The sequence below is a fragment of the Ipomoea triloba genome, chromosome 10 (assembly GCF_003576645.1).
Source record: "Ipomoea triloba cultivar NCNSP0323 chromosome 10, ASM357664v1".
In the NCBI taxonomy this organism is placed as follows: domain Eukaryota; kingdom Viridiplantae; phylum Streptophyta; class Magnoliopsida; order Solanales; family Convolvulaceae; genus Ipomoea; species Ipomoea triloba.
In genome coordinates this window covers 7,075,757-7,097,997 of record NC_044925.1, presented here as the reverse complement: position 1 = coordinate 7,097,997, position 22,241 = coordinate 7,075,757, and the positions used below count along the sequence as shown (strand labels likewise).

The following is a 22,241-nucleotide window of genomic DNA, read 5'->3' as shown; positions in this document are numbered from 1 at the left end:
TTCTTGTCATCACATTAAGAGATCAGATCAGCCAACCTTATTCCTCATAAGTTAGCTTCAGTGGCAGGCTCTCAGTTTGAGTCTCATTTTTGAGATACTACTCCCCTGATTGATTGATTGTATTCTTTCATTACTTTCCTCATCTTGAATAATAGTTCATATTAATTGGTTTCCAAAAAAAATACTACTCCCCTGATTGGTTGATTGTATTCTTTCATTACTTTCCTCGTCTTGAATAATAGTCCATATTAATTGGTTTCCAAAAAAAATGGAAAAGGAAAAAAAGCTTGCATTATACAATATGAATGCACAAACGTCACATTCAAACTATTCTATATGCATTTTAGAATCTAAATCAGAATCAGAGTGTAGGAGGCCAGGGTGAATATATGATAACCCTCCACCCTGCCTATCCTTTCTTATCTAAAAAATTAAAATTAAAAAAAAAAAAAAAAAAAAACATCATCGGAGTTTTGGGTTTGCATGGATAAATAGGAAAAGTAATTTTTTAATGGATGAATCTATGATGAATCGGCCTGTTTACGATTGCGTGGGCGTGCTTGAGTGAGAGGCGGAATGCTCTGTGCATTCCTGAAGAAGTTTCTGTGATCAACAGTGGTCTTCACCCTCGCCAACTTGTCGTAGTTTTTATTAAAATACTTTGTCCCGTACAACCTCCCTTCAGACAAAGCATGGACGCCATGCTCGGTGGTCCCAAGGTCCACATCTCGGTAGTTAAGGTACGCCCTTCTCGGGTTACTGGACACGAAAGGCCCCATGAACTTATACATATCCCTCGCTTGTTGCTGAAACAACATCTCCCCTTCCGACCCTTCTTCTTTCCACGACACTGCGTATTGGATCAGGTATAGAACTCCCGATCGGTGCGGGAACGGCGTTTCCTCGTCGGAGCAGATTTCCGGTAATTTCCCGCCGAAGGAGTTGAACTTGAGCTCTATATCGCCCAGCTCTATCACCTTCTTCCACATTGGCGGTATTGCCTCCCTGGGGATGGGCGTCATAACGAAATCGGATTTTCTCTTGGTGAAGAGCACTTGGTCGGGGACTCTGCCCAGGAGAACTTCGGGCTTTGTGGTGGTGTGGTCGTAGTCTGCCCATTCTAAAACGGATTGGATCCACGTCATTTCCTGGCAGCCCGAGGAGTTCAGCCCTAAAACCGGCATTTCCTTGTTCATGATAGGGAGGAGCTTAGCGGCGTCGCCTAAGAAGAGACCCATGGCGGTGAGTTTTATGTTTCTCTTCTGCTGAATCTCCCCCGGGGGGGTGGACTGTACAATAAGACGGATGAAGAGATTTGGGTCCATAGTTTCCACGGCCCTTTGAAACTCCACCATCACATTAGTCGCGTGCTCTTCCAAGGTCTTCTCCACCGCGAAATGTGTTACCTTTTCGGGGACTTTAACGAGTTCGATTTTATACGCTAAGATGACCCCGAAACTCGCCCCTCCACCCCCTCTAATCGCCCAGAACAAATCCTCCCCCATGCCCTTCCTATCCAAAACTTTCCCCTTCACGTCCACAATCCGCGCGTCCACCACGTGGTCCACCGACAGCCCGTACGCGCGTACCATATTCCCGTACCCCCCGCCGCTAATATGCCCACCGATCCCTATAGTAGGGCAGACCCCGCCGGGGAACCCTAGAGTCGGGCTCTTCTCCGAAATCCTGTAATAAAGCTCGCCGAGCGTCGCGCCCGTTTGCACCCACGCCGTCTGGGTTCCCACGTCCACCTCCACGGATCGGAGATTGAACATATCAAGAACCAAATATTCCGACCCGGCCACGTACGATAGCCCCTCGTAGTCATGCCCCCCGCTCCGGACCTTGATCGGCACGCCGGCGTCGAGAGCGCACGTGACAATTGCCGGAACTTGAGTCTCTTCCAATGGAGCTACAATGACGTCGGGTTTGGGCGACTCGGTGGTGTTGTATCGCCGGTTTCTCACGTACGCGTTTAAAATCGACATGAAATTTCCGTTTTTGGGCTCATACACGATCTTGGTAGCTTGGTCTTTTGGGATTGGGGGCTTAGCGTTGGTTGTGAGGCAGTCCACAAGTTTCTGGTAGAAATCACTGGTCTCTGACGTTCCAGAGACGCCACAAAGAGGTTGAAAACCCAGAAAGAATAATAATGAAAAGTAGAAGGTCTTCTTCATCTTATTGATATTCATCGCAGCATTTATTTATTTTTAGATTATTGTGTGTTTTTGTGACGTCTGAGCTTTCAGGGACTCCTAGGCTTAATTCGTGTGTATGTATATATGTATATAGATAGATATAGCGTGACGGTAGAATTGAAATGCGTTCCACCATTACAAATTCTTTGACCGGAGATTTTTCATTTACTATTTGCATATGTTTGCATGGTTGTGGTTCTGTTTGTTATGCCATTCTGAGGGTAGAATTCAACTCAAAAAGTAAAAATAAATAAGTTTTTTTTTTTTTTTGTTATAAAAGATTTTCAAAATGGTTGAAATTAAATATTTTAACATATTGGTTGTTTTAATCTCATATTTTATCATTTTAAATGGTCAACAGCATGCTTACTTCTAAACCTACTGACAGGGAAATTCGTCAAGGGGATTTAGACACAATACAATACCACAATACTAGGGTCTAGGTACATAGAGCCCTATGAGGGCAGTCCTTATATTGTGGACCGCATTGTGGACCGTGGTCTCAAAACGACGTCATTTCAGTAAGTGAGAGACGGAGCCCGTAATTGATAATGCAGTTCATCTCAAAAGATACTGCCTTACATTTGTTTTGATATTATCGAATGAAACTGTAGTTATATCGAAATGTAACTGTAGTTGTGTTGAAATGTAACTGCAGTGTATATGAACTGATACTGAATAACAGTTTCACATTTGTGTTTTATATTATCGAATGAAACTGTAGTTATATCGAAATGTAACTGTAGTTGTGTTGAAATGTAACTGCAGTGGATATGAACTGATACTGAATAACAGTTTCTCATTTGTGTTTTATATTATCGAATGAAACTGTAGTTATATCGAAATGTAACTGTAGTTGTGTTGAAATGTAACTGCAGTGGATATGAACTGATACTGAATAACAGTTTCTCATTTGTGTTTTATATTATCGAATGAAACTGTAGTTATATCGAAATGTAACTGTAGTTGTGTTGAAATGTAACTGCAGTGGATATGAACTGATACTGAATAACAGTTTCTCATTTGTGTTTTATATTATCGAATGAAACTGTAGTTATATCGAAATGTAACTGTAGTTGTGTTGAAATGTAACTGCAGTGGATATGAACTGATACTGAATAACAGTTTCTCATTTGTGTTTTATATTATCGAATGAAACTGTAGTTATATCGAAATGTAACTGTAGTTGTGTTGAAATGTAACTGCAGTGGATATGAACTGATACTGAATAACAGTTTCTCATTTGTGTTTTATATTATCGAATGAAACTGTAGTTATATCAAAATGTAACTGTAGATGTGTTGAAATGTAACTGCAGTGTATATGAACTGATACTGAATAACAGTTTCACATTTGTGTTTTTATATTATCGAATGAAACTGTAGTTATATCAAAATGTAACTGTAGTTGTGTTGAAATGTAACTGCAGTGTATATGAATTGAAAGTGAGTGGCGCGAATTCATCCGTCTGTTTTCATTAATCAAAACGACGTCGTTTTGATGCGCGGTCTACAATGCATTGTGGACCACGATCCACGATATAATTTGCGCTATGAGGGTGAGCAAAATAAATGTGCCAACATTACACATCTACCTTAAGAGCCATTGCAGAAGTAAATTACAAGTCGTACAATCAACTCGATCACCAATTAAACTCGAATCTTCACACGCTGCCTTCAATAGTGACATTAAATCAAGTAACAAACCACTAGGCTAAGGGTTAAGGCAGGGACATCTACACTATTCTTGGAAAAGTATCCACATAAGAAGCTGAAGTTGTATATCGAATTGAAACCATGCTAAACAAGTTTGCTTTAGTTTCTAGCCACGAGATTAATTATGATATATCTAAACTTGTTTTTAGCAAGAATGTATGCAAAGAAATGAGAGCAAATAATCCCTTAGCTGTTGAACATCGCATAAATAAAACCTCATTTTTGTGTTATTATGAAGGTTGTGTTTTAATGTTTTTTATTGATTATCAATTTCTATTATAGAATGTATAAGTATGCAATTGCAAAGTAATTTAGTAATCCTTCCGTTCCATTTTATGTGTTTGGTTCGATTAACGAGTCTTTGACTAAAATTATTTTTAATTCAATTTTTCTTAATATTAAGTTTAGTATTAATATACAAAATTTATATATTTAAAAACTACACTAAAAGTACTATTAAACACAAAAAATTAAATTTAAATATTAGCAAAAAATAATAAAAAATAAATAAACAAAGAAAAAAAAAAGTTGATTTGACTAAGTATAACACATGAAATGGGATAGAGGCCAGGAGTATATAATAATTTTTCAATCCCAACTATAGTGATAATTGAATAATTTATTGTCTGATAAAATAAATATATTAATAAATATGTTTTTAGAGGATAATATTTACAATTTTTAGATTTGTGAAACGCAACTGTTCGGCAAAGGAATTTTTAATTTCGAAAATTAATATTCCCGAATATCAGTCCACAATAAAGTACAAAAATTCTAGGTGTGTGATACTCACACTTTATTTAAGGCCGATTATATTTGTTTCCTCCCGCTTGTGCTATAAGCGTTCAAGTGTTGACATTTTAGGATAAAATAGATTACAATGGTTCGTTTTATGACTTTTTTGGACAGTCAACGACAGACCAACACTATCGCTAAGAATTGCTTGCCCACCTCCCCATGTATGGATGGTCTATTTATACATATTTTGGGCTAGGATCCTATAATAAATAGAAACACTGCCTTATATTGGGAGTCATTGTTAATTACATTAAGAATAATAATTCCTAATCCTAATTACATTAAGAATATTAACCCAACCCTTATTAAATTCCTAAGTTGCTCGGTACTGTGTACGAACACTCTTCGAACTGTGATCCGCTTGACATCCCGATGTTGTATTGGGCCGTTAGGTACATCACTGTCAGAGAAGGTGACGGGTTCCCTTCGACCTTTCTTGGAAAGAGCCTATGTTGTACTGCCCCTATGTATAACTGTCTAGCCCAACGTTTTCTTTCACGAGTATTGTTCCTCCGACTGGTCCGTCGTAGATCATGTGGATTATATATAGGTTTGTGTTTTCAATTGCGATCATCTTGTTCCTCTTGATTCTCCTGTTCGGGTTTAGGCGCCTCACGTTGGGGTTTGGCCATGTGCTCTGTCGGGAATGGGTCACGGGTTGGTAACCGGCCACGACGACATTCGCAAGGTCTTCTGAAAACTTTGAAGATTGCAAAGGTTGATTGGGAGGATTTGGAGGACCGTGTGGTAGGAACCATTCGGTTATGCCTTGCCGATGAAGTCGTGTATCACTTTTTGACCTTGGTCAGTTCATGAAAAATCTCTAACGAACATAAACTATATCTAAAGTAGAGATTATACAGGCTTTAAGATGCACGAGGATTTAGACTTGGTGCGCCATATTAATCTCTTGCTAAAAGATTGTGTTCTCCAATAGATTTATCCATCCTCTTCAACATTAAATTCTTCTTTAAAAAATATCAAATATTATTGTACAGTATTTCTCTATCTTAATTATTAAAAAAAAAAAGTACTAAAAACAGTTAACATCAACTTACTACTACAGTACTACGTATATCCCATCATCCAACGATTGGATGAATCTCTCATACTAGATCACAAACGTATTGATTTATTGTACTGACTATTGGACGGCGGATAGAGGCGGAATGCTTTGTTCGTTCCAGAAGAAGTTGTCGGGATCCACGGCGGTCTTCACCTTCACCAACCTATCGAAATTGTTCTTGAAATACATGTGACCATACACCTTTGCTTCCTCGTACCGGCGTGGACCGTTGTCGTTGGTTCCAAGTTCAATATCTCTGTAATTAAGGAACGCCTCTCTGGGTTCGCTAGACACGTAGGGTGTCATTAAGCTATGGAGTTCCCTCAATTGCTTACCATACTTATCGCCCGCCTCTTCCTTCATCCACGTCTCAGCGTACTGGATCTTGAACAGAGTCCCGGCGCGGTGAGGGAACGGAGTTTCGCCGGCGGGAATTTCGCCCATTTTTCCGCCGTAGGGATTGAGCGTAAACTCGGAGCTTCCCAGTTCTGCGATTTTCTTGAACAGAGATTCTAATCCCTGTTTGGGGATTGGTTTGTGTAAGTAATCGGATTTTCTCTTGAAGAAAACCGCGCTATTGGGGTTTCTGTTGAGGAGAAAATCTGGGTTGGTGGTGGTATAGGGGAAGCCATACCATTGAAGAATTGATTGGATCCATGTTATTTCGATGCAGTTTTCCTGTTTGAGTCCCAAAACCGGGAAATGCTCGTCGGTAATGGAAATAAGTGTCTTGGAATCGCCGAGGAATTGAGCGATGGCGTTCATTTCAGTGGCGCTGCTATTTTTGCCGGCTTTCAGAGTGGCTCTTATGAAGAGATTATTGTCAATAATGGAAGCCACCTCCTGGTATTTCGAGAACACGTCCATGGCTTCTTCCCCTGTAAATTGTAGCGAGAAATATGTCACTTTTCGGGGCACCGGAACGAGTTTGATTTTGTAAGCCAAGATGACGCCAAAGCTGCCGGCGCCGCCGCCTTTGATCGCCCAGAAGAGGTCATCCCCCATGGCTTTCCCGTCCAGAATTCTGCCTTTCACGTCCACAATCCGCGCGTCCAAAACATGGTCGGAGCTCAACCCGTACTTGCGGATCATGTTGCCGTACCCCCCGCCGGTGATGTGTCCGCCGACGCCGATGGTGGGGCAAACCCCCGCCGGGAATCCATGAACCGGGCTCTTCTCGGAAATCCGGTAATATAGCTCGCCTAATGTGGCCCCCGCCTGCACCCACGCCGTCTCTCCGGCAACGTCAATCTCTATTGATTTAAGATTAAACATGTCCAAAACAATAAACGACACAGACGAGACGTACGAGAGCCCCTCATAATCATGCCCGCCGCTCCGTATTTTGATCTGAATTTTCGCTTTCTCGGCGCACAAAACCACCGCGGGAACCTGACATTCCTCCGTGGGGGTGACGATGATTGTGGGCTTGCGAGTTTCGGAGGTGTTGAACAACCGGTTTCGAATATAGGCGTCTAAAACGGAAGTGAACTTGGGATTCACTTGGTTATACACAATTTTGGAAACCGTGTCTTTAGAAATTGCGTTATCGCCGGTGGTGGATAGACACCCCACAAACTCGTCGTAGATGGGATCGGTGCCGGCATAAGAGACCGAACAAAGGGGTTGGAAAACCAGAAAGCATGAAAACAAAAAAAGCTTCGTATTACTGTTCATCTTCAATATCTTCATGGCTCTGCGATCGAGTTCTTAAGGATTGAATTTGCATGTTTTATATATAGTAGGCAGTTAAGCACTTTCTTGTGGACAACAAGTTAAATGCAGGCTACCACTAGAAATTCGGTATGGGTGTTTGGTATATACATACTATGTACATAGGGTCCTAATGAGGGTGGGCAGATCGAATAAATTAAATGTGCCAACATTACACATCTTTTCTTTATATATATACATACTATGTACATAGGTCCTAGCTATGAGGGTGAGCATATCGAATAAATACGCCAACATTACACATCTTTTCTTTATATATATAGAGGATGATGACGACAATTGGTGTGCGTTGGATTGTAATGTTGAATGGTGCGAGATTAATGTTAATATTTGGTTAGTTTTGGGTTATGCGTGTAAACATAAGTCTGGTGGGGGTAGTTTTGGCATTGTAGTGGTGTTATTAATTTTGGAAGCTTTAGTTTTGCTAGTTTTTTGGTAATTTGGGTTGCTCTGTTTTTGTTTTGTTTTTTGTTTTTTTATAAATATTTTTACTTTTAAATTTTTAAATAGTTATTTAATTTAATTTAATTTAATTTACATAATATTTCTAGAGAAAATGACACTTTTTCCCCTATGTTATGTGCTTATAGCACTTTTCTCCCCTGTGTTATTAAAGTGGCAGTTTTTCCCCCTCAGTTATTTTAAAAGTGATAGTTTTCTCCCTTGTAATATTAAATTAACATTTTTGCCCTTAAAAATAACCATTTCATTTATTTTTATTCTCCAACCAATTATTACTAATATGTATGGAAGATCACAGTTCGATACGAACCTAATCGAACACTGTAGCAATTGAACTTAAATAATATAGACGGTTACGGTTACGATTCAGAACCGAAAAAAATAAAATAAAATAATTGTTGAATTTAGACTATTTTTAAATTAGAAATAAAATTATAAAAATAAATAAATAAATAAGTTTTGATTGCCGGTTCAAAATCGAAATTGGAACCGAACTGTACCGATTTATCAAAATAAGTGTTTGATCATTTTTACTATATATGACTGTGGTAAAGTTCTGGTTCACGGTTCAACAATTATTTAATTTTATTATATTTTTTCGGTTCTTAATCGTAACCAGAATCGTCCATACTATTTCGGCATGATTGTTACAGTGTTTGGTTAGGTTCGAACCGAATCGTGATCATCCATACATATAAGTAATAATTTGTTGGAGAAGAAAAATAAATGAAATAATTATTTTTAAGGGTAACAATGTCAATTCAACATTTCAGGAGGAAAAACTGCCACTTTAATAACACAGGGCGAAAAAGTGCTATAAGCACATAACATAGGGGGAAAAAGTGTCATTTTCCCATATTTCTAATTTCAATACCTTTTTTTTTAAATCCTAATTCCAAAATCTAATATTTTGTGTAATTAATTAAATTTCTTAGTCAACATTTATATTTGTGAGATGAAACTATTGGTAATTTGGGCGGCAGAGAATAGGGGTGGAATAGGCTAGGCCCCCTGTAGGAGCCTATGTCTGGCCTAATTAATGCCTAGTTATTAGGCCTAACTCGTTTAGTAGAAAGGTCAGTATTGAGCCAATTTCAAAAGCCTATTAAACTAAACAGGTCAGGCCTATATGGCAAATTATGCTGTGGACGCAAGTCCAAAAATGTGTGAATGTAGAGTATAGAAATCGTGAATATAGATTTATGATTGTGTGAATGTAGAGTTGCCTAGAAATGTGTGAATGTGAAGGTTTCAAATTATGAATATGGAGTATAGAAATCGTGAATGTAGAGTTATGCATGTGTGAATCTGTAATAGAGTTAAGAAGTTCTAACAACTTGTAGCCCTGTAATGTGTGAATGTGGAGTTCTCAAGTTGTGAATGTGGAGTATAGGACCTGTGAATATAGAGTTTTGAATGTGTGAATGCATAACAGTTGTAATATAGTTACTAAACATATAATCCTGTAATGTGTGAATGTGGAGTTTATAAATTGTGAATATAGAGTATAGTGTATGTGAATGTAGACCCAGGTCCACCTTGCAAGGTGGATCTGGGTCCACGGCATAACAACCCGGCCTATATATACTAGGCTCGGCCTACAGGCCTAGCCTATATATATATATATATATATATATATATATATATATATATATTCTATTTTATACCTAATATATATTTTTATATTTACAATATAATCCCAAGTATATATAATTACCAAACTCTAACCCTCCACCTCTAAAATCTCATTCTAAATTATGATTCAACTATAAACATTGCTGCTAATCCTGCTGTATGTATTCTTATTGTTTAATTTTTTTATTAACTGTTCTTATTGTCATAATATTTAATGAAATATCGCAACTTAATTATGTGAGTTGATTGTTTATTATTTATGATATTATATAGGATAACAAAGAATAATACAATTTGAACATAGGTATTTTTTGTAAATTTTTTACATGTATACTTTAAAAGGCTTAAAAATGTAGGGCTTAAATATGCTCAAAGTCTATTTATGATCTACTTTGAAGTCTTTTTAAAAGTCTATATGTTAAATAGGCTTTTAAAAAGGCTTTAGGCCAGACTAGGCCAACTGTAAGCTTAGGCTTAAGCCTAAAAAAAAGCCTACATACAGGCACAGGCTCATGCTCCGGCTTTAGATTTCTATAACAGGCCCATGCCTAAATTTCTAAAGCTCAGCTCGGCCTAGCCTATTTCCACCCCTAGCAGAGAATACTAAATGAACCACTACTACAAAAATACCTTTTAACGTCGATTATTTTGGACATACGACGTCAGTTTTTTGGCGACGTAGTTCTGGCAGCCATTATAAATAAATTATACAACGTCGGTTTTAAAAAATCGACGTCGTATATTATTTTAATTTTTAAAATACGTACATACGACGTTATCTTGTGTTTTTTTTTTTTAAATAGAGATACAACGTCGGGTTTTTTATTAAAATCGACGCCGGATCTCGTTTTAATTATAAAAAAAAACTGTACCCGATATTTCTCCATAGCAGCGTGGATAGCACAGAGAACGGAACGGAAGCTCAGTCGCATCTTGAAATCTGGAACAGAAGCTCTATGGAGCACATGGATCGGTCTTGAAATCTGGAACGGAAGTGTTTGGAGTGTGAATATCCTCAGCCTCAGCGTGAACAAGCTTTTGGATCAGTCGACTTCTGATTTCCCTCAGCCAAGTTCTGTTGCAGGCTTGCAGCACATCCAGTGTGAACGAGCTTGCTGTGCCGGTCTTTCTTCGAACAGATCAGCCGACTTCTTCCCATTGTTGCTGCTGTTATTCTTCATCATCATCATCATCGTACTGGTCTTTGCTGTTACAGTAGTTGCTGTTCAGGATAAAGGCGCTCTCAGTCACGGCGGCGGTGGCGGCGAAGTTGTCTTCTTGTTAGAGAATGAGAGTATGAACGTGCTCTTACACGAGCAGATTGGTAGCCATTTTCTTCTATATGTGGCTGCCGCAAGCTCTGAGGATCACCATACTGACGCAAGCTCTGAGGCTCTGAATCGGTGCGGGCGAGGTATCAGTACAGGGCGATGGTGAGGAGGGAGGGAAGGAAGTTTGTTTACAGTCTACAGACACGCTGGAGTTATATGTGTGTGTTGTGGCGATATATGAGGATTTTGGCTTTAACTTAGGCTATATATGATTTTTTTTAAAAAAAAAATTATTTAGAAAATTTTTTAATTTTTTTTTAAATTATTTAAAACATACAATGTCGGTAATGACAGTCCAAAACAGAAGTATTTTGATCTTTTCATGCTTTGATAATCTTCTTTACCCTTTGCAGTGATTTTCCTTAGACATTTTCATCCAATAAAGAGGTCCGACGAAAGCTATGACTTTGTAATGTGGCTCACATGGTTTTCCCCGGACCTCTTCATTGGATGAAAATGTGTAAGGAAAACCACTGAAAAGGGTCAAGGAGATGATCAAAGCATGAAAAGATCAAAATATCCATATTTTAGACGACCATTTGGCGAAAATTTTAACAGTGGACTAAAAGTGGCAAGGACTAAATAAGACTGGTCGCAATGTGGCAAAAATTAATGAAGTGGACAAAAATTGACAATGCACCAATAATAGTGGAATCAAAAATGGAAATGACTTGTATTGAAGTCAGTGTTGTTAAAGACCTACTCAAAGAAAAATGAATTTTTAACAATTGTCTTTGTTGTTAATGACAACAGTTTTAAACTATTGTCTTTATCATTGAAAATGTTGTTGATATAGGAGTTGTTGAAGATCTTGGTGTAAAGACAACAGTTTTAACCGTTGTCTTTTAAATTAAACACAATGTTATTAACCATTGTCTTTTTAGTGGAAAAATTGTTGTTAAAATTTCTTTCACACAAAGAGAGTGATTTTTTAATTGTTGTTTTTATGCTAAAGACAATGATTTTTTTTCCATTGTTCTATATATGTTGTCTTTGCTGGTATTTATTATTAAGATAAGACATTGGTTTAAAATTGTTGTTGTTGTAACCAATGACAACGATGGTTCACAATCCATTGCCTTTAAAATGTTTTGATTTTAAACATAATATGTAATAATAATAGATTATCTAAACATCATAAATACAAGACGTAAAAAGCATCATAATACAAATAAAAAGTTAAATATTTCAAAATATATGCATAACAATTTACATGATCATCTACTTCATCGTACTATGTTGTACACAGTCTCCAAGTCTAAATAGTTCACAAAATTCTCATCAAATGCATTCCTACACTATATGACTTGATACACAATTTTCCCATTCAGAACACACTAGATCAATATCCATTATGGCGTAATCAACTCATGAGAACTACATGTCAAAATTATATGAATATTAAATATATCAAAACTTTCCTCAAAAAAATTAAATATATCAAAACTTCCCTATTACTCAACATAACCACAATATGAAAATTTTTATAGAACACATTGAAATAAAGAAATATGATAAGAATCTTACTACTGCTTGAATAGATCCCTTATCCTCAATTTCAAAAATATGTAATCTTTATTTTTAGCACGCTTGCTTGTGTTGTACATAACTTGTAAAACAAAACATTACATTGGTAAATGATACTAATTAATTACCTGTCAATCAATGAATATTTTTATCAAATAGTAATAATTAGCATTGAAAATTGAGATTTTTAAAGGTAAAACATGTTACCTCAACTGAAAATTAGAATCAAAATAGGGAAAAAGAAATTGGAAAACATTATCGGTTTTTCTTTTTTTTGGATAAAAAGTAATAGGAAAAAATAGAAAACGATATCGTTTCTACTAAAAAAAATTCAAAATGGTGACGTTTTTGTTTGTCAGGAAAAGGCAAGGATTTCATTGGTTATTTCCTGCTTCTTTATTATATATAAAGATTTGTAATTGAGATTCACCTAGCAATTAGAGAGTTGACCCTATAAAGGTTACTACTGTGATACCACTTGTTACTCTCGAAGGGTTTTGGGAATTTGAAGAGTGTCACATTGAAAAAATAAGAGAGAAAATATGTGGTTATAAGGCTATGTGTTAGACTAGCTAATTGGTTGGATTCAATCTTTTAATGTGATTTGGCCCATGTGAATTATAGTCTAATTGAGTGACCATAGCCCAATCTTAAATTATAACATTGTATCAGAGCCTGTTCGGTTCATTTCGTATTCACCTGGTTATGGGTATTGGTGGTGTCATGTCCAAACTTTTGTAAGCCTGCTTGTTCGGTCCATTTTGATGGCGTCTAGAGCTTTTGTTTCAGGGGAAAATCTGGTCCAATTCAAGTGGTCTACCGGTTAGATACAAAATGGCATGGTTTTCCACTTGAAGGGGAATGTTAAGAGTCCCACATTTGAAAAAATAAGATTGAAAATATGGGGTTATAAGGCAATGGGTTAGACTAGCTAATTAGTTGGATTCAATCTTTTAGTGTGGTTTGGCCCATGTGCATTATTGTCCAATTGAGTGACCCTAGCCTAATCTTAAATTACCACAGGATCGATGTCTAGAAGGGAAAGGAGGGTGTATAAGCTTGCAGTGCATAAAGGGAAAGGAGGGTGTATAAGCTTGCAGTGCATAAAGTAAATGAGTGATAAGAATTTTACAGTGGTTCAGCCAACTCGGCCTAACCACTCTTCCCTTAGAATTCTTTAATAGGTTTCCACTAGTATATCACTCCAACTACAAGCGGAGATACTTGTGCTTTGATCACAAAGTCAACTACAAGCCTTAGACTTTTCACAAGATGCATTTGTTATTCCTCATCTTTCTACTTCAACAAGCAGAGATGTTGGGTTTGAACACAAAGGTTTTGTTCATCTCCAGCTAATAATGACTTGGTGTTTGACTGGTTCTTGAATCTGCCAAAGTTTTCTCTTGATCTTGAGTTGTTCACAACTCTATATCTCACTGGTCAGCTTGAATTTGCAAGCAATTTTAGCACTAGTATGGAGTTTTTCTTGAAAAGACTGGAACCTCATTCAACTTTGATTTGAGGTATTTATGGACATCTTTGAATTTGTCTGTTGGAAACAAAATTCAAATCAAATGTCATTATCCATAGTGCAATGACTAGTGGTTGTGTAGTAGGTTGCCGTTAACCGATTTTTCAGCCGTTGGTATGACTTCTCCTTAATATTTGGCTTTTCTATATTCTATTTTTCTTGGCCATATGAGGAAAATCTGTCTTGAGATATGTACCTAGGATTTTAGAAACCTTGGTAATATTCTTCTTGCTAATGGAGCGATTGAGAATGATCAATATATTTGTCAGTGATTATGCTGATTGTAGACCTTTCACCCAGATGGTGACTTGCTTACTTTGTGGTATGACTATTCGGAATCAACTTGGCATCCAACATTCCAACCTTTCAGATTTGACCATATTACAAAAGGTCAATCCCCTAGTATAACTAATCTTTGGGTTAATTTTATCTTCCGGTTCCAATGACTATCCGGTGTAAGGTTTGGCATTTCTACTATTTGGCCTTGAACTATCTATCTTCAAATCTTGAACTTCTTCGATTGTAACCATCCGGAACCTTGTACCTTTCGGACTTTGACTATTCAAACAGTTGAATTTCCTGAGATTACTTTTCAGATTGAGCTTCTAATCGGTATAATTACCTTCCGGGTAGTATTGTTCCTTCCTAAATATAACCTTTTTGGATAATAGAATGAGAAAACCGAAGTCAAGAAAATTGAAAGATAATTTGGAGACATATTTTCTCACTTGTTTGGTATCATTAAAATCTAAAATTACAATGTTCCTAACAATTATTATTAGAGAAAAGTATAAATATATATTTTTCTCAGTATGTTTAAAATTTGATATTCAGAACTTACCACTTTAACAAATTGCAAAAATAATGTGAATTCAAAACTTTAAACAATTTTAACATGGTTATTATTTTAATATTTAGCACAATTCTTTTTTCACATGACACGTAGCTTACAGTCTTAGCTTACACTAGTTTCTTTATATAATGAGAAAAAGAAGAATGCAACTACACCATATTCTATCAAATGTGAAAAATATAAACGGGAACAATTGCACAGCAGACACTAGTGTACAGCCATTGTTTACTTAGTGGACCAAACACCATTGTACCTGTATAATAGTCAGACTTGAAGCTCCACAGAAGAAGTACAAGCTCTGTGACCTCTTAACAAGCTACTAGAAACCAAAGGACTCATGCCCACCAGTAACTGGCGCCATTCATCAATATCAATCCTCTGCTTAGGAGCCAAACTGGGAAGCTGATGTTTTTTAAGCATCTTTAGAATCTCTTCGGTTTCGCCTATGACAAGAGCCATATGTTGGGCAGTTTCCCCCCTCTTGTCAATGCTGACAGTGGAGCATTTTGTTGTGATAGCCTTAGAAAGGTTGGTTAAGCAAGCACCCAATATATCAGCAATCATAACAGATATATGCCCAAATAATTCCTCAGTGCTGAGTTCATTGTAGCTTGTTAGTTGTAGCAACAGAGATTGGGTTATTCTGTACATTGAGTTAGCTGCTATAACCTTGTTAGGCCAATGGGAGCAGTCATTGGCAAGACTCCCACTTTCTTTCACATAATCTCTTGCAATTTCACACAGTTTTGCTAGAATCTCCCTGGAAGTATTTGCTTTATCGCGAGCCATTTCCGTTATGTCCTTATTTAAGAACCTACCAGACAAACTAACCTCTGACCATGCTACATCTGCTGCATCCCTTACTTTCTTTAATGCCCCTCCAGTGCCCAAGACTTCATCTATAATGCTGGCATACTTGAGGCCTTGACTTACACTGCAAACCAAATTTTCTACTTCTTTGACACAACTACTACTGTGTGGAAGTGCAATGGCAATGCTTGTTAGTGTAACAATGGGCAGTTTCCAACAATTAGGTGGCTCTTGGGAATTCAAAGAATGAACTTGGGTGCTGTTGAATTTCGCCACTCCAAAGAAATTGTCAGTCATTTTTTGCAAAAGTAGCTTCACCAAGTGTTGTGGCTGCTGGTTAATACCATTCTGAATGAATCTGGAGAGAACATTATTGTTTTTTGCCATGACTTGAGGTAGCTGATCTTCACCTTCAAGATGCAAAACATAGCAACCGACACCACGATCTTGACTACAATTTAGTTCGTGTTCAAGAAAGCACGACAGGAGTGGCCTTACGAAGGCAAGGCAAAATAGCTGCACTATTTTGCAAGCAACAACAGTCACAATCTGAACCTTAATGCAAAAACATAATGCCATGTCTTTGGATTTGTTGATTGCCTTTTTGAAATAAGGTCCTCCTCCTATTTGTAGAGGTAAAGGTCTCTCTATCCATTCCATTTGTCTCTCTGTCCAATATTTCTCGGGTATAACACTGAGACCGCCCCCTGAAATCTTGATTTTTATTGCAATGAAGCATCTAAACAGTGGAGCCAATGTGCCTAATACTACACTGGCAGATTGAATGAAAACAATTACAGATGTAGTTGCTTGGTAATCGGAGGAAGAGCGTTTTCCCTCAAAGAAATTAACATTTCCAGAGAATCTATCAAAGAAAAATGATCGAACGAATGCTTCACATAGCACAATAGCACTAAGACAACTAATGGCAGAAGATGCAAAGCAGGTCGGGGAGCGCACCATCACAAATTGAGGGTTACTACTCTCTGCCATCAACCAATATTTTCTCACATCTTCCTTCAAAATTTCAATTTCAACCCCACCACCCTCCACACTCTCAGCACAAATCATTTCACTAATTTCATGATACTTTCTTTCAAGAATCTTTTTGGTAGTTGGAACCACCAAAGCAGAGCAACTCATCATCCAAAACAAAATAAATGTAAAACAAATGACTAAAACATGTTCACATGTAAACGAAAAGATCAAGCCGGTGCCTAGTTGGATACAAACATTTACGAGGAGGGTGATAACAAGGATACCCAAAGCAGTCATATTCATGAGAACACCTTTGCTGCCCATAACCCCTAAAGAGGGCATGAAATTAGCCATTGATGTAGCCATGAAAATGACACTGCTAAGCTTTGAGAACTGGTCGAATGAACCAGGCATAGGACTGTTCAAATCCATTGGCAGTTTGACTGCAATGGCCAACAACGTCAATGACGCTGCATTAAGAGTGAAAAACTTACAAGGAAACCACAACTTTCTGCTACGGAGACCTAGGATCGCATCAACAGCCATTGCGAATGAGCAGATAGCAGAAGCTGCTGCTATGTAGATGCCAATCCATGGCATTGGCTTACGGAAACTTTCATTGTTGCACTTAATCGGGTCTTCAGACCATTCATCACAGTAGCCCATTTTTTATATATCTACCTTTGGTTACCAAGTTTCTCTGTAAAGTATTTCTCTATCTCGGCAGCTCTCTGACAGTAGTTGGTTCAAATTGGAGTTGTGATTAGTTGAACCAAGACGGACGGCAAGACCAATCATGATTATTGCAGACCGAGACTAGTTCAATGCGCATTGACTCTGTCTCTTCTCTCATCTGCCTATTAAAACCTCATTTATTTTTGAGTTATACTACACCTACTTTCATATTCTGGGTTTTTGACTGGAATAGGACTACATGGGGTATAATTAACAAAAATAAGAAAGAAATGAAAAGTTGACAAAGTAAGAAAAACTTAGTTGAGACATGCGTTGAGGTCATAAACGCGTGTTCCATTTGTGTTCAATGGGTTTACAATATAAAATACTGTATACGCCATTAACACTACTATAATTTGATTTTGATTTTGATTTTAATAATTTTGATTTTGATTTTAATAATTTTTGATTTTAATAATTTTTTATAAAAAACTTAGTAAGAATTATTTTGATTTTAATAATTTTTTATAATTTTTCTTCTTTACCATCTATAATATTATTTTCTTCACTTAAATAATCTCACATTCCGTTAATATAAACTTTAGTAACGGAATATTTCGTTAACTTTTAACTTACTAATTAATTTTTATAAGAAAAATCTTAGGTCCGAACCCCATCCCAATTAGAGTTGGCATAATTGTTAAGCATATACTTACTGTTATTCAATTAAATAAATTAGTAATTACAACAAAAAATTATACATATGTATTTTTTTAGTTTAGAATTCAATATGATGTTTACAATGTCTTTATTCAAAATAAATATTCATTATCAAAAAATTTAAAAAGATATATAATTTCATTAGTTATATTGTCTTTATTTTTTATAACAAAAATTATTCATTATCAAAAAAAATTAAAAAGAGATAATTTCATTAGTTATATGTCTTTACCTTCTACAATAAAAAATATTCATTATCAAAAAATTAAAAAAGAGATAAAATTTCATTGGTTATATTGTATTTGTTTTCTACCATGCAAAGATTCATTACATTCACATCATATTAACTACTTGGGAAGATTGGTTGACAAAGAAGGCATTCAAATAACCTAATAAATTGAAGCGTGAAATTACCCCGTAATATTTTTTGGACTACACCACAGTTGTTCATGTTAAAGGTAAATCGTATTTCTTTATTAATATGATTTAAAATGTATAAATTTTTACTACCAAAAGTAGTATTTATTTATACTATCATTTTTAGACGAAGTATTTAGAATATCGTTTTTACAAAATTGCAAACATTTATTTTAGTGACAATTATAATCAACCCTTCATATATTATCTTGCATTCATATAATTTGAATTATCAATTTAAATAAACAAATTCAACATTCAATTACATATGCATGAACATCTCATATATAATCTTGTATTGATATATTTTGAAGTACTTATTTAAAAATAAACACTAGGCATTATCCTATTCGCGCAATGCGTCTGAAAAAACTAGTAATAATAATAAACACAAATATGGTGGTAGCTGAAGGTGTGACCACCGCTAACCTCTGCATCGTTAGCAACGCTTCTTCTCTCGTCGCAGATTACATGGAAGTATTCATATGTCGGAGACTCTCCGGCGCCGGCGATGAAAGACGCATCTGGGAGATGCGTTTCTCGTATCATACAAGGAACGCATTGTCCACGTGCGTATTACTGTACGTATTGGAATACAAAAAAAACGCAAGTGTTAATTGCGTCTACAGTATTTTATACTACAGACGCATCTCCCACATGCGTTCGGATAAAGTATTTCGAAAAAAAAAAAAAGAAGCAAATGGGGCATGCGTTTCTGACCTCAAACGCATGTCCCATGTGAGTTTTCCATGCAGTCCTATTCCAATCAAAAACACCCAAATTCTACCCTTCAACTTTTATTTCTTAGCAAACAAGGATATGATATTTTCATTATGTAGAACCCAAACAAAATGTCTACACCAAAAATTTGTGAAATGGAGTAAGAGTTGGAAGTAAAAAGTGAGGGTAATGTAGTATTTTCCTTTATTTTTCTACCCAATTTTTTACAAACCAATTAATCCCGACTCTGTCTTTATCATCTGCCTATTAAAACCTCAACTAATTTTCTTACCTATAGTATGATGAAAGTCAAATGTAATAGAAACCTAATATTTAACAGATTGTTATAGTACTCCCAACATATTTAGTTTACGAAAGGAAAATGACACTCTTTTTCCCTGAATTATATGTTTATAGCATTTTTCTTTTCCCTGAGTTATTCTTGTATCTACATTTATCTCCGCAATTATGTTAAAAGTGGTAATATTTCTCCCTTTTATATTAGATGGACATTTTTACTCTTAAAAATAAGTGTTTCTTTTATTTTTTTTTCTTCAATAAACTATTACTTATATGTGTGGATGACCATGGCTCGGTTCTAACTTAACCGGACACTGTAGCAACTGAAACAGTAGAGACGGTTTCGGTTACGATTCAGAATCGAAAAAAATAAAATAAAATAAAATAATTATTAAATTTAGAGTATTTTAAAAATAAATAATAAATAAATAAATTTTGAACTGGCGGTTCAAACCGAAACTGGAACAATCTTAAAAGGTTCCCGTTTGAATTTATCATTTCCCAGAGCCGTGAACCGGAACAAAACAACAATCATATCTACTTATATGTGGAATTAGAATAAATGTGAAAATGATCAAATACTATTGGTAAATGATAAATCGGTTCGGTTCGGTTCCAATTTCGGTTTTGAACCGCCGATTTAAAATTTATTTATTTATTTATTTTTGTAAATTTTATTTTTTATTTTTAAAATAGTCTAAATTCAACAATTATTTATTTTATTTTATTTTTGTTCTATATTGTAACCAAAATCGTCCCTACTATTTTGGTTTGGTTGTTATAGTGCCTGGTTAGGTTCGAATCGAACCGTACTCATCCCTACATATAAACAAAAATTTGTTGGAAAAGAGAAATAAGTGAAATACTTATTTTACAGGTAAAAATGTCCATTTAACAATAAACGTGGGAAAAGTCGTCACTTTTACAATAACTTAGGGGACAAATATCGATACATGAATAACTCAGGGGAAAAAAGTGCTATAAGCATATAACTCAAGGGGAAAATGTGTTATTTTCCCTTTACGAAATGAATTTTAAAGAAATATGAATATTATTACATAAAATATATCTATATTGAAGATGTGTGAACCTTAGATAGATCCCCTTAATTCCTCTAGGAGTTTTTTTTTTCTTTTTCTTTTTTTATTGTTGTTGTTGGTGGTGGTGGTGGTGTTGTTGTTGATGATGATGATGACAACGACTTACGGGAAAGCCCTTGATATCTGCTATTTTGTACAATAATCCACCCCTTATTTTAGTTGTTTTGATGCTTATTTTCTTTATCCTAATGAAATTAAGAATTGTTTGTGTGTTATATTGTCCCAAGGGTTGAATTATCCACAAGGAGCAGCAAAGGAAGAATTTTGGAACATTTTGGACAAGTTTTGGAAGAAAAGGAAATTACCCAGGAAGAATAGGAAACAAGAATATGAATTGGAAAAGAATTGGAAGTTGCCTCATGAACCCAAGGCCCATCTATCTCCTGTATATTCTGGAAGTTCCCTTACAGAGTTCTGAACCCTAGTTTTTAGTTTATATTTTCCCCAGCATAGTTTAGACTAGTTTTACATTAGATTATTTTATTTCAAGATTGGAATCAAAGATTGAAGATTGGATTTGTTATTTATCAGATAAGTTTCTTTTCCCTTTTATTTCTTATGATGTTTATGGTTATTAGTTATTGCTTTGTTTTGTTTACTCCCATCATGTGGGAGTAGTTCGTTTATGGGTTTAGATTAGGGATCTATTGTTAATCCTGATGTTCAATTGGTAATTAATTGCATAAAGGGATTGAACCTTTTACCTAGGGTTTATGTTGATTTGGGGATTTCTTTCTACTTGTTATTGATTGATGGCCACAATTAATTGCTAGTCTAGGAGGGGGATTCATTACAACGACAGTTGGATGAAGACCTCGAGCCTTACCAATTTCAACCTAATTTTCCTGCTATGAAAGTAGAGGTAATTTTGGGGGCTTACAATGCTTAGGTGCTTAAGGTTATGATTGATGCATCACGACAGTGGGGCAATCTTAGCCTAATTCTCTTATTGATTACGAAAGTAGCTGAGTTGAATTCTTTTGTGCATTGCCCATATATCCCTTGGTTAATTATTCTTTCCCTAATCCTGAGTTGGTTGGAACATCAAGATTACAATCCCCCTAATCTGACCCATACCTTTATCATATAGCTTTCACCTTAATTAATTGCTTTCTTTTATTCCACATCATTCAGTCTTTGTTACTTGGATTCTATAAATTCATATACTCTAGTGCCTGGTAATTCACACAGTTTCGTGCCATAACACCAATCCTCAGCGGAACGACATTACACTCTTTTTACACTCATCATTTGTGCTCATCAGCCCTCAACCACTATTCGCAGGTGCGCTCTCGGTGAAACCTACCTTGTGCACCTAACAGACAAAAAACCACAGGGAGGTAAATCAGCCTGAGGCGTCTAAAGCTGATCAACTCATACCAAGAAGACCAATAGACAACTCCTATGGGAATCAAACCTGAAATCTTGTGGTTGCCAATTGTTCTGCTCAAGGTTGGATTTGTCTACGATCTAAGGACCGAATTTTACCAATCAAAAGATTGGGTTTCTAGCGATATCTAGTGATTAATTTTTGTCACTTGAAAGGTTAGATTTATCCCCGTTTCAGGGGCCTCTTACTGATCTTACTAATCATAAGCGGGAGCGTTTCTCCTAATGCCCTTACTCGGGCTAACTAGTTGTAGCTAGTTTGAGTTCGGTCAAACCTTGACC

General features: G+C 36.1%; 3 protein-coding genes across 3 annotated transcripts; all 3 read right to left on the bottom strand.

Moving 5' to 3' along the window:
- Nucleotides 1-521: 521 nt before the first annotated feature.
- LOC116033073 (berberine bridge enzyme-like 21) lies at nt 522-2,192 on the bottom strand. The gene has a single exon (XM_031275828.1). It carries the CDS (start codon nt 2,190-2,192, stop codon nt 522-524), a length of 1,671 nt encoding a protein of 556 aa, XP_031131688.1.
- Nucleotides 2,193-5,657: 3,465 nt separating this feature from the next.
- LOC116033018 (berberine bridge enzyme-like 21) lies at nt 5,658-10,499 on the bottom strand. The gene is made up of 2 exons (XM_031275769.1): nt 10,481-10,499; nt 5,658-7,473 (listed from the first exon to the last, which is right to left on the bottom strand). The coding sequence occupies exon 2, from the start codon at nt 7,467-7,469 to the stop codon at nt 5,856-5,858; it is 1,614 nt and encodes a 537-aa protein (XP_031131629.1). The 5' UTR covers nt 7,470-7,473; nt 10,481-10,499; the 3' UTR covers nt 5,658-5,855.
- A 4,615-nt stretch (nt 10,500-15,114) lies between these two features.
- LOC116033072 lies at nt 15,115-17,304 on the bottom strand. The gene has a single exon (XM_031275826.1). It carries the CDS (start codon nt 17,302-17,304, stop codon nt 15,115-15,117), a length of 2,190 nt encoding a protein of 729 aa, XP_031131686.1.
- Between the last annotated feature and the right edge of the window lie 4,937 nt (nt 17,305-22,241).